Source organism: Carcharodon carcharias, chromosome 12 (assembly GCF_017639515.1).
Source record: "Carcharodon carcharias isolate sCarCar2 chromosome 12, sCarCar2.pri, whole genome shotgun sequence".
In the NCBI taxonomy this organism is placed as follows: domain Eukaryota; kingdom Metazoa; phylum Chordata; class Chondrichthyes; order Lamniformes; family Lamnidae; genus Carcharodon; species Carcharodon carcharias.
The window spans coordinates 110,580,707-110,596,567 of record NC_054478.1 but is presented as its reverse complement, the minus strand read 5'-3'; the positions used below and the strand labels follow the sequence as shown (position 1 = coordinate 110,596,567).

At 42.3% G+C, this 15,861-nt stretch overlaps 1 protein-coding gene across 9 annotated transcripts in view; it reads left to right on the top strand.

Annotated features, from left to right (window-relative positions):
• Window positions 1-15,861, top strand: part of LOC121284866 (diacylglycerol kinase beta) — a 695,944-nt gene that overhangs the window by 617,196 nt on the left and 62,887 nt on the right. For all 9 annotated transcript variants that reach the window (XM_041200699.1, XM_041200700.1, XM_041200703.1 and 6 more), the window contains one exon: window positions 8,176-8,377. In XM_041200699.1, the coding sequence (XP_041056633.1) occupies window positions 8,176-8,377 (202 nt within the window). The remainder of the gene's footprint in view (window positions 1-8,175; window positions 8,378-15,861) is intronic.

The window sequence follows — 15,861 nt, the reverse complement described above, 5'->3', positions numbered from 1 at the left end:
GAGGTACAAAAATTTAATGTAAATAATTAAAGATGTAGTTTCATGTTGTTGTTGAAAATAGGATAGTAAATTTGCGGGGAGGTGTAGTATAAAGGGTTAACAGATGGGATATGCTAACATATGACGTAGATGATGATATACCACTGACATCAGTTAATCATGTGTTAGGCTTTAGAGAGAGACAGACAGACAGAGAGAGGTTGGAATCATGCCTAGGGGCAGCATGACTACTCTGTATTCTGTTTGGATGTTAAACAAATAAATAAGTGTTAAGCAGATACCAGAGTATATTTACAATCTGTCTACTACCCAAGTCCCACGCCTAGAGTCCAAGATAGAAGGACAATCCCAGAACAATTAGTATCTCTAACCAGATGAGCTCAGAACATTTTGGCCCTCCGGCACCTTTCAGGCCAATCGGCTTTGCAACTTTGGCTTCCTTTCTAACTGCTAAGCTATAACTTCCATCTTTTGACCTGAGGCCCTGGAATATCTTGTCATCAGGCCACCTTCCTGGCCAATCAGCATTGTAGCCTTAGCTTCTACTTACTGCTAATCTTGACTCACTGGAGCCCGAATGTGCAAATGTGTCCTAGTTATGACTACACATGTTAAAAGCTACACAGTATTTGGCACTTAGAGATGTCAACTTTAAGACTTTCTTAACAATATATCCCAAAATTCATGAATCATCCCAATAATGCACACAAATTAGGACTTTTCACCACTAAGCTTGTGTACAGTACAATTTGACAAATTAAGCCTTATTAATTGCACAAAAATGCCAATAAAGTGAAGTCTAACAGTTGCCGCCTCAGCAGGTGTCACAATTCGTATACCCAGCACTCCTCCGCTCATTTTCGTCATTTCTCTGGTGTTGGGTACTCTTTTCTCCTGCAGCCATATGGGGAAAGTGAATCTGCAAACATTGATCAACTGACCCCTGAATTAGCTGGCATCCCTCTGACACATGATTGGGACTCCCGGATATATGTCTCTTACATCCACTCTCATGGAACTCGGAGGATGCCGGCACCAAGAGGCAGGTGCCTTTCATCCACCTACAGCCATTCTTCATTGGGCAGCTTCTGTTGGGACATACAAACTCTTTCACCCACCTGGTCAATCCCTCCCCATGTTGAACCCCTCGTGTATTTCCCACATGAAATTTGCAATGCACTCAACTCACCCCGGTAGTGCAGAGGAAGTCATTGACCCTCTTTCAACATTGGATCCCAGGGATTCTAACCTTCACTGCCATCTCCATCCATGCTTCCTTAGTCAGGTGTCTTCTCGCCATCCATAGGGAACAGGACCTCCCGCCATTCCCAAGCAACCTGAAGGAGAATTTGCAGGAAGGCAGCAGGGAACTTTTGGGCAGCCATCATTTGTCCTCTGACATTTCCCTGTTTACAGCCTCCTGCTCCACTCCATTGATTGTGCAGTGGAGACACAAGAGCTGTTGGTCCTCGGTCCGGGAGCTGTTGGCCCTCAGTCTGTGCTAGAAGTTGGGGCCCTCGCAGGAAGATCAGAAGCACTGCAGTCAGGTCTGGCCACTGTTTGAAAATGGCACCAGCACTTGTGTTCCTGTCCTCTGACGCCAGATTCCTGCCCATCCTGACACTTTATTTACTAGGCCCCATGCCTCCATCTTATTAATTGGCTGGCTGCCACATGGTTGTTTTTGGCCAGCTGCTTCCACCTCAAACACCCACTTCTGGGTACACTGCCAGGACCCACACTGCTGACATTAAATTCCACCCAGGATGTCTTAATATGAAAAGTCCTATTTCTGAACACTAATGTTTCTCACCTTCATGTGCCACTTAGAGTAGAGTTTTCCCACTGTCCTGACCAACATGCCTCCCTCAACCAATATCACCAATAACAGATTAACTGGTCATCCATTCTTGAGAAAAGTGACAAACCAGTCTATGGCCAGGATTTCCCGGTCGGTGAGCGGGGCGGCGGGGGGGGGGGCGGGGCCTGCTCACCGACGCGTAATGACGTCGGGCAGAACTCCCAACATCACCCCGTCTCATTTCAATTTTCAGGTCGGCGGCGGGGGGGTCAGCAGAATCAGCTGTGCACCCGCCGACCCTATCACTGGCCAATTGAGGCCATTGACAAAGTAGTTAAAGTGTTTAATGGACCTGGCTGGCTCAAGAAAAAGCATGACCCCTCATCCACGGGCGGGATGAAGTTTCATGTAGGTTTTAAAATTTTTAATAAAAGTGTCAGTGAAAGTGATGGATGTAAGCCACAATTCATGTGACAGTGTCACATGAGGGGACATGTCAGGGGAATTTATCTGTTCTGTTTTTAAAATTTTTTCACACAGGAGCCGATCTCCCTGAGGCAGCACTTAGCTTCAGGGAGATGAGTATGCTCTTTCATGCGCATAGCACTTCCTTGCGGACATCACACTGGGTGGGCCTTAATTGGCCCACCCACGTAAAATGGCAGCATGCCCCAGATTGGGGGCGCCGATAGGAGGCGCGCCTCCACGTGCCCGCTCCTAAACTCTCCCCCCCCCCCCAAACGGGGGGAAGATTCTGCCCTATATGTCTATTTTTGACTAACTAGCACTACCAAACCATAGTGTATATAACATTATCTTGTTGATATTGGATGGTATCGATTATAAGGTTGTATACTTTCTTATTGTTTCACAGTGCTCGTAAAAACAAACATTGAAAATGAACTGATCCTAAGCCACAATTCTGTTACAAACCGTAATGAGCAGGAATGACCTTTACAGTTTTCATATAAATGGTGCTTCAACAAACAAAATACATGCTCTTGAATCCTTTCTGTACAAAACGTTTTGATGTGTCCGTGCATAAATTTTACTTCTGTTAAACATTCTCCAGAAAAAAATTCTATTCAAATTATTCTTGTAGCAGAACTCATGTTTGATTTATATGCCAGAGTTCCAACCTGTATAGACTTAGAACAGATCCCTGAACTTCATTCAGTAACACAGTTCAGATGTCCCAAGTTAATGAGCCTCAGCTGTAGGACATCCGAACCTGACAGCAAAATTTCTGATAATAGTGCCATTTTCCAGTTGTTCTCCAAGTGGAAGTGTTCTTTGAAGGTAGGAAATAAATGTTGCTCACTTTAGTACTTTATCACTGTACCTTCCATCAGATATTTGGGAATACCATTTGTATACCAAGCAGCAGCGAGATGTTTCCCCAAAGGAAGTGATGGAATAGTCAGAGGTTGAATTATCCTGACCATGCCCTGGTAGCCAGAGTGACATCCCCAGGGAGCTAGGAACAAGTTGCCTACTTAATCCTTTAGCTAAAATTTGGAACATGGTCAAAAAGTAATGTATGTATGGGAAGACTTGTTTAAAAGCCTTTTTGATAGCTTATTGTTCATTTAGATCTAACAAATCACTTCCTATTGAAACAGCTTACTTCAGGGTTGTTCATGCATGCCCACATTCTTGCACCACATACTGAATTGGCTGTATCTTTGCCAAGGGCAACTGCATAGATTGTAACAGGTTCAGTCGGTTCTAGGCTTGCAAGGCATCTTGTCAATCCCTTTCCATCTGTCGATGGTAGCACAATGAACAATGTTTATTGAATTTTTAACAAAATCCATCACAAACCAGCCAGGAGGAAATGTTTCTAAACTAGAAATAGGTACAACTGATGCTGTGCTACCTTTTTAGCACATATACAGTACAAAAGCAGAATCAAAAAGTGCCCCATTCTCCCTTCATTGGTTGTGCTCCAAGAGAAAAGTAATCCTATGTTGAAATTATTCAATAGTAGACTTACCAGAAAAATGGTTTCAAAATCTTCCACAGGGTTCTGGTAACCCAGGCAAAGTTGTGTAACAAGTCTCCTGCCATGTCATCCTTATTACAACCAGATCCTTTCATAACACAGCAAAGCCAAGAACAACTAGATATCAGTCTTCAGCCAATTGGATTCACTACACATGATATCAACAAATGGCTGAAGGAACTGGATACTGCTATGGATAAGGCTATGGGTCCTGATAAAATTCTGTCAATAGTAATGAAGACCTTTGTTCCAGAAGTAGCTGTACCCCTAATCACGATGCTCCAGTACAGCTACAACACTGGCATCTACCTGGCAATATGGAAAATTATCCTAGTGTGTCTTGTCCACAAAAAGCAGGACAAATCCATTCTGGCCAAACCACCCCATCAGCCACCTCCTGGATCATCAGCAAGGTGTTGGAAGGTGTCATCAACATCACTATCAAGCGCATTTACTCAGCAATAACCTGCTCATTGATGCTAAGTTTGGGTTCCACCAGGGCCACTCGACTCCTGACCTCATTACTGCCTTCATCCAAACATGGTCAAAAGAGCTGAACTCGAGAGGTGAGGTGTGAGTGACTGCTCTTGACATCAAGGCAACATTTGACTGGATGTGGCATCAAAGAGCCCAAGCAAAATTGAAGTCAGTGGAAATCAGGGAAGAAACTCCACCACCGCCTCCTCCTCCCCCCCCCCCCCCCCCCCCCCCCCCCCCCCCCCCCCCCCCACCCACCCACCCACCCGGTTCAAGTCATACCTAGCACAAAGGAGGATGGTTAAGTTTGTTGAAGGCCAATCATCCCAGTTCCTGGACATCACTGCAGGAGTTCCTCAGGGTAGTGTCCTAGGTCCAACCATCTACAGCTGCTTCATCAGAAGGTCAGAAGTGGGGATGTTTGCTGCTGATTGCGCAATATTCAGCACCATTCGTGACTCCTCAGATACTGAAGCAGTCCTTGCCAATAATCTGCAAGACCTGGACAACTTTCAGGCTTGGGCTGATAAGTGGCAAGTAACATTCACACCTACAAGTGTCAGGCAATGACAAGAGAGAATCTAGCCATCTCCCCTTGACATTCAATGACATTACCATCATTGAATCCCCCCCAATCAACATCCTAGAGGTTACCATTAACCAGAACCTGAACTGTACTAGCCATGTAAATATTGTGGCTACAAGAGCAGTTCAGAGGCTGGGAATTCTGAGGCAAGTAACTCACCACCTGACTCCCCAAAGCTTAACCACCATCTGCCAGGCACAAGTCAGGAGCATGATGGAATACTCTCCATTTGCCTGGATGATTGCGGCTCCACCAACATTCCATCAACCAATTTAAACATTGTCTCTCTCACCATCAACACAATGGCAGCTGTGTGTACCATATACAAGATACACTGCAGCAACTCACCAAGGCTCCTTTGACAGCAGCTTCCAAACCCACAACCTTTATCACCTAGAAGGAGAAGGACAGTTGATACATGGAAACACCACCACCTGTAAGTTCCCCTCCAAGCCACACACTGTCCTGACTTGGAAATATATCACCATTCCTTCACTGTTGCTGGGTCAAAAGGCTGGAACTCCTTTCCCAGCAGTATTGTGAGTGTACCTACACCACATGGACTGCAGTGGTTCAAGAAGGCAGCTCACCACCACCTTCTCAATGGCAACTAGGGATGGGCAGCATATGTTGGCCTTGCTCGCAATGCCCACATCCCATGGAAGAATTAAAAATACAGAAACTTAGTGAAAAACAAATGGAGAGAGATATACAAACACTTTCCCTAGACCAAAACATTTAAAATCAGTCAGTATTAAAGTGATTGAAATAAAACTAGATCCTTTATTGCAACATTACTCATTTTATAGTGCTAATTGTATGAAATTCTTGGTTATTCCACAGGATAGAATTTCAAAGTCAATGATCTTTCTTTGGCTTTGATCATTCAATGTGCAGTTTATTTTTCAAACAACCTTTTATTAATTTTAAATAGAGACCAAACAGTAGGTCATCACTGCAATACATCTCATCCAAGCATTAGAATGTTAAATGTCAGACATTCTCTAGAGAATAGTAACTCACACACGTACACCTTACTACCAATAAAAATTCATTGAGTTGGCACAGCAGAAAGACAGATATGATAAAACCAGACAAAAACCTAACACACAACCATCAAATACTGATGTGCAATCAGCAATTTCATCATATTTTACCAACAACAGCCCATGATCTCCACAACTTTAAAATCCAATGCGCTCTTTACCTCAACGGCTCAATTAATTTATCCAGTGTGTACTTGAATTACATTGACCATGTTTAGTCACAGTTCAGGCGGTGTGGGAGTGTTATATATGTCAACATGGGTTAAGGAGAGGAAAAATAAACACCTCATTCCTGGTAGCTCTTCAGTGGCCTCTTGCTATCAGTGTATTATATGGATTTCAGATGCAAATAGGATTGGCTATGATTTTATCTGCAAGGCTCAAACATGATTGTTACCTATTTAAACTAAGCATTGTAATTTTCAGCATTCTGTACAGTATTGCCTAATTGCACTGTGTAAACTTTTATCAATTTTTGTTCATACCCAAAGAACAATCCACATGTACCACTCATTCCCATTAACTTGTCAACAGGGGCTAGTCTCCACAGGCATTCTGATCTCTGGATGGAAATATAGCTGATCTTATGCGAATGCTTTGAGAGAAAAAGGAGCAAAAGGGACTCTTCAATTTTTGATCCTATTTGCTCTGTGAAAGGTCAAATGAATGTTGAGTCATATTCTTGATTAAAGTTCAATGCTTAGCCTTATGACAATTTCTATCCCATTTATGCTGGTTAGAATTCAGGAAAACTTAGAGGTGAAATTTGTCTTTTCTAAACTTGATGGAGTAAAACAGGCAGCCAGTTTGTTGTTAGCCATTTTCCACAGCGGCCTGAGACAAATTTTACCCTTGCCCCCACCTCGATGTCAAAAAGTTTGTAAATTCCTACTCAGACAGCTGATTTCAGTCAGGTTGGGGTCCTACAGTCAGCCACAGCACCCACGATTTAAGAAGGGGGACGAGCCAGGCTGCCTGTTTCACATCAGTGATTCCTGTTTGAACTGCTCTTGTTTTTGCATAGAGTGAGGACTGAATTTTGTTTCATTGCCAGTGCTTATTGTCAAGGTTCATATGAATAATTTTCTGGCCAAAGTACTAGGTTGAAAAGTGCCTGTAGAACCGTGTATAAGTATGTCAATGCTTCTAAGAGAGGGAGAAAATTTGCAAAGGATTGGATTTACAAATCTTGGTAATGGAATAGGTTTTAATGATAAAGCTCTTCAGAGAAGGGGACCTGATTAGTGAAGAAGTGGCCCTACCAAAATGCAGGATGGCAAATGATGCTAGCTGGAAATTGTAAAATTTATGTCGGATGATTATGAAAGAGTATGGTGAAAAAGGTAGGAAATATATCTTCATATCTGGGCTGACACCTTACACATCTGTGTTCCCCCTCAGTAGAAAATCCTGAGTGGTAGCAGGAAGCCACAGTTGGCCACAAAAATTTCCTTCCACATCTCCCTAGGTCACACTGACAATTTGCAAACTTTGATCTGAAGTAATTTTGTGGTGAAAATTAATCTCATTATCCTTTGAATATTGCTTATAAAACACTCAGTTTGGAAATTAGTAAAACTTTTTTGTGCCATTTATTACTAATTTTATTAAATTGAAAAGATTTTTTCTAATAGGCTCTAGATATGGCCTGTTACCCCTATTTTATTTATATGTATAATGTTAAATTGAAGATTTTTTAAACATTGTCCTCATGTTTAAACTTATTACTGGTACTTAGCTTCCAATTATTTGTATATATGAATCCCAGTCTGAGGAGAGAAGAAGAGGCAACCTGATCTCATGTTTTTGTTTTTGCCACTTTGGAAACATGGATATGCAAAAAATGTCCCAAATTGGTTATCATGTCAATTTTCCATTCATCCTTTTGAGGCCCATGCCAGGTCTTTGATCTCTCTTAATTGTATTTTCATTTAGGAATGTAGCTGAAAATCGTATTGCTTACCTATTAGCTGTATTCCTCCATTGTACCTATTTAAAGTCATAACCTTAAGTGTTTTGGATTCATTTGAATTATATTTAAATTACAATAGTGAGCTTAACATTTTCTCACAATGTGGATGAGAGCCAGATGGTTGACATAAAGTGAAACATATGCAAGTGTTCCTTTAGCCCCGAAAAGTACAATGGAGTAATGACCGGTGGTATGACAGAGCTTATTCCATGCCTCCCTTCAGACTTTGGAAGATTTGGTTAAGCAGTTCAGCTGAAAAAAATATGTATTATGATTTATATCTTTTAGTGCGATGGCATTGTCCTTGATCTAAGTAACACATCACTGGAAGGAATTGCAATCCTCAACATTCCAAGCATGCATGGAGGGTCCAACCTTTGGGGTGAGACAAAGAAGCGAAGGAATTATAATCGTATGAGTAAAAAAGTCCCAGAGAAACTTTCCTCAACAACAGTGATAGATGTGAAGGAGCTGAAGTTCTGTGTGCAAGGTAGGAAACACAAGCTATCATGCTATTTAGCTCATGGGTTTGTATCAGTGTCTTTGCCACCAGTAAATTTTCGAAGTGCTGTGAAACATTTTAATTGCATAACTATTGTAATTAGCATTTGAGGAAAGCTTGTTGCAAGCAGTACAGCATTGGTGAGCCAATGTTCAATATCTCAGCTACATTATCAACAGGGTACCATGATACCTATTCAAAGTATAATTCAAACACATATTAAGTTGGTTAGTTTGCTCTCCACTATTAAACTTACATTTTTTGTTAATAAATATAACAAGTCCCAAGTTTCAAACCATGTAAACAGCAGATAAGTGTTGACATTTTTTAAGAACTAAGCAATCATCATGGCTACAAAGACATTAGCTGTTGTAAATATTGAAATAATCCTAATTAAATATCGGAAAGGCCAAATCTATTGTCTTTATCCTTGTCACAAACTCCACTCTCTAGCTATTGACTCCATCCCCCTCCTTGGCAAATATCTGGGGCTGAACAAGAAGACAGTTCAGATTTGACCTGAAATGATCTTCCGACCACATAACTGTGCCATCACTAAGACCCCCTAATTCCACCTCTGTGACAGTGCCTGACTTAACCCCTGCTGAAACCCTCATCTATGTCATTTTTGCCTCTTGACTTCATAATTCTGACACAAACCTGGCTGGCCTATCACATTCTACTGTCTATAAACTTGACATCATTCAGATCTCTGCTGCCAATGCCCTAACTCACACCAAGCCCTGTTCATCCTTCACCCCTGCGGTCGGCTGGCTTCCAGTTAAGCAATGCCTTGATTTTAAACTTCTCATCCATGCTTTCAAATCCCTCCGTATTCTTACCTCTCCCTATTTCTGTAATGTCCTCCAGCTGCCTAAGGCTTAAGCTCTGGAATTCCCCCCCTCTAAACTCTGGAATTCCCACCTCAACCTCTCTACCTCTCTACTTTGCTCTCCTCTCTTTTAAGACACTTCATAAAACCCACCTCTTTGACCAATCTTTTCATCATCTGCCCTAATATCTCCTGATTAGGTTTTGTGTCATACTTTGTTTTATAATGGCTCTGTGAAGTTCCCTAGGGCATTTCGTTACATGAAGGTGTTATATAAATACAAGTTGTTGTTGTAAAGGACTGGTGCACTGCTGTGCCAGCAACAAAGAAAAACCATGGCAAAGGAAGGTTTTAATGGTAAGCAAGCAAATACACTAATACGTTATGCTTAATGTCAGTATTTATTTTCTTTCCCAAGCTTTCTAGTTGTGAAATGATAACCAAACATTAATGGAAATTTGCTTCCATTCAGGGAGATCACACTGTCATTACAATACCAATTATGGGTTACTTCCTTGTCATAGCTGCTTCACTCTATACATTCAGCACAAATAATTAATATATATGGTAGAAATCACTGTTAGCTGCTGAACGTTGTTGGTGTGTTTCTGTTATATAATTCACTGCTCAGGATTACCCAAATGAGAACACAGGCATAGCAAATGGATACTGTTACTTCACATGGAGTTGATTTTCTGAGAAGGAAACTAGTCCCATGTTTTTTTTCTGGTTGCACAAAACATTCTTGAAGCTATTTGCTGTGCTATCAGATACCCTTGATAATCTATCATTGGAATGCACAGAACTTGGAAAAAGACTATCCAGGCTCCAGGCAATACAATATTCTTCAATAATTCTTATAGCCCCATCAAATTTTTCTGCAGGTAGTAATCATATCTCTTCCAAATGTGTTGATACAGTTAGCCTCTTGTTGCCTGTCTTGACAGTCCATTCCATATATTCATTGAATTCTAAATAAAGTTGCAAAATCCAAATTGTCATTTTCTCACTTTTTTATGATGAAGCCTTGTTGTAGAATCTGTGATGGTGTTACATACATTGACATTTATCTTGTCCATACCCTTTGGAATCTTACTTTCTATAAAGACCACGCCTGAGTAGGCATTCCAGTCTGTTGGTGCTTAATCCCTAACTATCAATTTAATTGCTTTCACTGTACCTCCTTCAGTGCCTGTGTAGTATGGTGGGCAGAATTTTATGGAGCCCACCATGTTTGGTTACTTTTAGGAATGTAGAATTAGCAACATTACCACAGAATTCACCCAAGGCTGCTACAGTAGAATAGTGAAGTATGTTGCAGCAGTGTATGGTATTGTAACAGCCAGCCATCCCTCAACCAAGAGAAGGGAAAACAGAAAGGAAGGAGAGTTATTCCTGACCCACTCTTGCAAGCATCTTCCGAGCGGTATTAACAAAAGTCAGGTAGATCAGCCAACCCACCCCTCAATCAGTATATTTTATAACATAAGAAGACCAAGGGAGAAAAAAAACACTCAACATCTTGCCTGTATTGCTATGTTTTGAATACCTTAAATGATCTAATTCAAGTCATTAAAATGGTGGCTGTGGCTCAGTTGGTAGCACTCTCGCCTCTAAATCACAATGTTTCAGGTTCAAGTCCCATTCCAGGGCTTGAGCACAGAAATCAAGGCTGACAATCCAGTGCAGTACCAAGGGAACACTGTCCTATTGGAGGTGCTGTCTTTCTGGTGAAACGTTAAACCAAGACCCCCATCTGCCTGTGCTGGTAGATGTAAAAGTTCCCATGATACTATTTAGAAGAAAAGCAGGGAAGTTATCCCTGGTGTCCTGGCCAATATTTATCCCTCAGTCAACCTCCCGAAACAACAGAATATCTGGTCATTATCACATTGCTGTTTGTGGGAGCTTCCTATGCGAAATTAGCTGCCCTGTTTCCTACATTACAACAGTGACGACACTTCAAAAAACACTTCGTTGGCTGTAAAGCACTTTGAGATGTTTGATGGTCATGGAAAGCACTATATGAATATAAGTCTTTCTTTTTCTTTTCAAAGAGATTTGATAGCATGTTTACAGGGAAACTATCTTTTGAGGAATCCAGGGCAAGTAGACAAGCTGAAAAATTAGAGCTAAGTGAAATCAGGAAGCACATTTACACCCACTGAGCTGGATTTTACGCTCTACTGCGGGCGGGTTTGAAGGTGGGTGGGGCATGTAAACTCCTGAGGGTGGCCTTCCTGCTGCCCACCCAACCCAACACCGACCCCCCACACTCCCCACCACCACCCTGCCTGAAATTTTACGTGTAGGGCACAGGAGGCATCAGTGGCCCGTGCATCCTTGCATCTATTGAGCTCCTTAAGTAGCCAACTATTGGCCACTTAAGGGCCTCGTCCCTTCCCCATGGATGTTTTACCCATGCTGGATGCAGGCTCGCCCCGTGCAGGAAGTCCAGCAGCTTTAGCTGCACAGGCTGGTGTCGACTAAGGGGAAGGGGGACTTTCTTTGCCGATTCCCTGTGTCCATCAGAGGAACGCTGCCCCAGGTCATCTCCCTCTTTATCTCTCCCCCAACCTGTTGAACCTACTCCGCCCCCAACCCCCCTCGCTGAGACTCCCAACCTCAGACCTATCTGGGCTCCTCGGTGTGGACTACAGCTTATAGTCCCAGCTGTGGCCACTACTCCCGGTTGGCACTGTTGCGACGAGAGAGCTGCCAGCCATCTGAGTGGCTGGCAGATCTCTAAGGTGGGACTTTCCCCCAAGAAAGGGGCAGAAGTCTCAGTCTTAAAACAATTTAACACTCTCACAGCATTAAATTGCTGTGGGGTGACCATCAGGATTGTGGGCAGGATTCCCCCATCTTGACCTTTTTGCAGGGGGGAATGGGGACTGTGGCATCCTGTTGAACCCAGCCAAATGCTTGGAAATTTGGAACTCCAACCCCCCCCCCCCCCCCAAGAGGCTATCAATGCTGAGGGGTTAATTGATTCGTGTTAGGTAAGGCATCAAAGGGTACGGAACAAAGGAAGATAAGTGGAGTTTAAATACAGATTGGTCATAATATAATTGAATAGCAGAACAGGTTCAAGGAGCTGAATGACCTACTCCTGCTCCTATGTTCCAATGCTGACGGATGCAAAACTAGTTGTTGTTGGCAAACATTTATTTACTAGTGTGGTTAGTTTATCTAGTTATGCACTGCTGAGCTTGCGACTTAGTATTAATCCATGATAATGTGATGTGTTTTAAAGCAGATCATCATCCCACAGTTCTCTTCTGGAACAGAGATCAGTGTAATGCCATATAGTGAATGTAGTTTTAATGTCACCACAGGCTGATGAAGAGTTATTAAGAGCAGCCTCAATGACTGACTCTAGCGACCCCAAAAGAAAATAAACTTGTGGATTTTGGGTGAAAATAGTAAATGGCTCGACATTGTGCCCACTTGGGCCCAATATCTTCCCAACACACATGTTAATTTCAACATGTGAAGAATAATTAGTTTTTGCTTGAGATCCTGGAGGGCGGTCGGTTCTTGTAAAACTGTATTCAGCAGGAGTTGGTGCCTCCAGCAATTAGTAGGAGAGAGGGAAAGTGGGGGTGATGGTAGTGGGGCGGAACTCTGTTTATGGCATCTGAGTGCTTTGATGTGTTGCAATCTTGTAACATACCCACATTTCCTATTGAAGTGACCACATCTCTTAAAATCAAAGTGCTGAGTGCTGCTTTTATACAGAGTTTGGTTACATTTTGATATGACATTACAGCAACTTGTATTTCATTAACAACCTTTAACATCAAAAAATGTTGCAAAGTGCTACACAGAGATGTAATTTTAAAATGGGTGCCAAGTCAAAGAGCTATATTAGCAGCTTTTTCTGAGGTTGTGGACGTTGTGAATCAATCTTCCCATGGCTAGGTGTAATTCATTGTCATTTAAATACAATGTAAATCTTCAAACAATCAGAATTGCTGCACTTGGTGTAGTCTTTCACTATATATGCCAAAGGTTATACAAAGCTAAACATTTATTTCAGTTGAACCTTTGAAGCCTTTGAGGTAGAAGTCAATCTACCTGCAAAAGTAATTGACAAGCGCAATAATAGGAAATATCCTCATGCATTTTCCTTTATTCTCTATCAGAACTTTTGTACTCCTCACATGTTGTGTTTCCTGTGTGGTACCAATTCAAACCAATAGCAGAGGAACAGGCAAAATATAGCTGCACATCAAAGGCAGAGTGCACAGGGCTCAGTGGTTAGTTGAAGGCTGATTTTCAAGCAGATTTTCGAAAAAGCCTTTAAATGCTGTTCAGCTTTTTAAATTTGTATCAGTAGATGGAATAACACTTTGCCTGAAGGTTTATGTTTTACTAATTCACTGCCCATTGCATACTGCTCAAAAAGCACGTGTGCACGCAAAGGTAGAAGGCGGAATCAGGTTTACAGCCAAAAAACATCCTCCTCTTCGATACCAAGACTGGTAGATGAAGAATGGGTGTGTAGCCAAGGTTCCACAGAAGGTGAAGAAATGTATCAAAGCATTACCTGCAGTGTTGATTGTTTTTAATCAGTAAAATTAGAAATTTTCATATCAAGTATTAAATTGAATAAGCTATTTGATATAAAATAGAGCTCTCTTCCTTCTTCCTGTATTCTCACCTTCTCTCTTGAGGGTGTTGAACATCACAGGATTGTACAGAAGGTTTGAATGAAGATGGCTTTTCTACTCACTTGATCTCATCCTTCCACAGATTCAGTCCTGTCCTCTTCCCATTACAGCATCTGACTCTTTTTAACTGTGCCCAGTGTACTGGCCTTAACCACTCTTCATGTCAACCAATAGGGGCTGTTGATCTTGCTCTGTTTAAATGCATAAATATTTCCTGACATCCAACTTAAACTTGTCCTTCAGAATCCTGAACTTGTGCCCTAACGTATATGAAGGTATTCTTTTCGTTTTATGTTCTCCATCTTGTGTAGTTCAAAGATGTCCGCTGTCAGGTATCTCCTTTCAGTGTTAAAGGGCCCTAACTTATCATTTCTCATTGCCCTTCTCAGCCAGGTTATTTCACTGTGCACTGACTGGAAGGCATGCATGGCTCCTTGATGTTGAGATGATCGGGATTGTAAGCAGCATTCCAATGTGACCTTATGCATAGCAAGAGATTCATTCCTGGGGATTCAAACTCTACTGATATGTCAGTGTTGTTCAGCTGCCACAAACATCCTGTGCGTCGCCATCATTATTTCCATCATTGCTCCCCCAAAACTGTCAACCCTGCCCAACACCATTACTTCCCTCTACATCTCCTTTGCTCCCTTCATCACCACCATTTCTCTTGCATCACCTTCACCAAAACAACATCACTCTCCTCATAGTCATTGTTCCTCTCATAGCCGTCACTTTCCCCAACACTAATACTCCTTCCCCAGTTCCACTCACCCCAACCACAGTCACTGCGCCGCTACCATCACTCCCTTCATCTCTGTTGCTCCGTCCAAAGCTGCTGTTCCCCTTCCATCAGTGCTTTATCCATTCTATATATAGTTATGATCAATTTCAAAGAATTCTGCATTATTTATTGTTCAATGTTCACTTTTACTGCAGCTAAAATTCTCCATTCCTGGCAGCATCCAAGTGAATCACCACTGTACCTTCTCTGGTGCAGTCACATGCTTCCTCTAAGGTGATGACCATAACTGTACACAGCACTCTAACTGCAGTCTGACTAGTGTTTTATACAGGTCTATCCCAGCCTCTCTGTTCTTATCATCTATGCCTCAGCTAATGAAGGAAAGTATGCCATATGCCTTCTTAGCCACCTTAAACTACCTTTGTGCTACCTTCAGGGATCTGTGGACAAGCACCCCAAAGTCCCTGTGTTCCTCTACACTGTACAGTTTTCTATCCATTTGCCACTTTTCTGCCCACCTGACCACTCTATTGATATCTTTCTACAGAGTACAGCTTTCTTCCTCACTATCAAACACGCACCCAATTTTTGTATTAGCTGCAAACTTCTTCATTATTCCCCCTACTAAGGCTCGATCATTTATATGCACTAAGCAAGGCACCTTGTACTGAGCTCTACAGAAGCACATTGCAAACAGCCTTCCAATCGTATGAACACCCATTGACCATTATCCTTTGCTTCCTGCCACTGAATCAATTCTGGGCCCAACTTACCACTTTCCCTTGAATCCCATGATATTTACTTTTCTGACCAGCCTGCTAAGTTGGAACTTGTCAAAAGCCTTGCTATAAAATCCTTGTAGATTAAATCAAACACGCCATCCTCATCTACCCTCATCAGTGTCAAATTTGGTTTGATAATACTCCTATGGAACCACCTTGAGACTTTTTACTGCGCAGAATTTTGCCTTTGGCATGCAGTATCAGCAGGCGGGGGAGGTCGGGAAGCCGACTGTCACCTGCGATCGGCCACACACTGCAATTTTACGCTGGGTGGGCCAATTAAGGCCCACCCAGCGTAAGACATGGCTGCGAAATGAGTACATGGCGGGTACTCAGTGTCCACCGGGTCCAATGGTGATCTGACAGCCGATTCAAATGTGGCCTCGGCAGTGTTTGGAAGGCTGCCATCAAAGGACACAGCAGTCATGCTGGAGAAC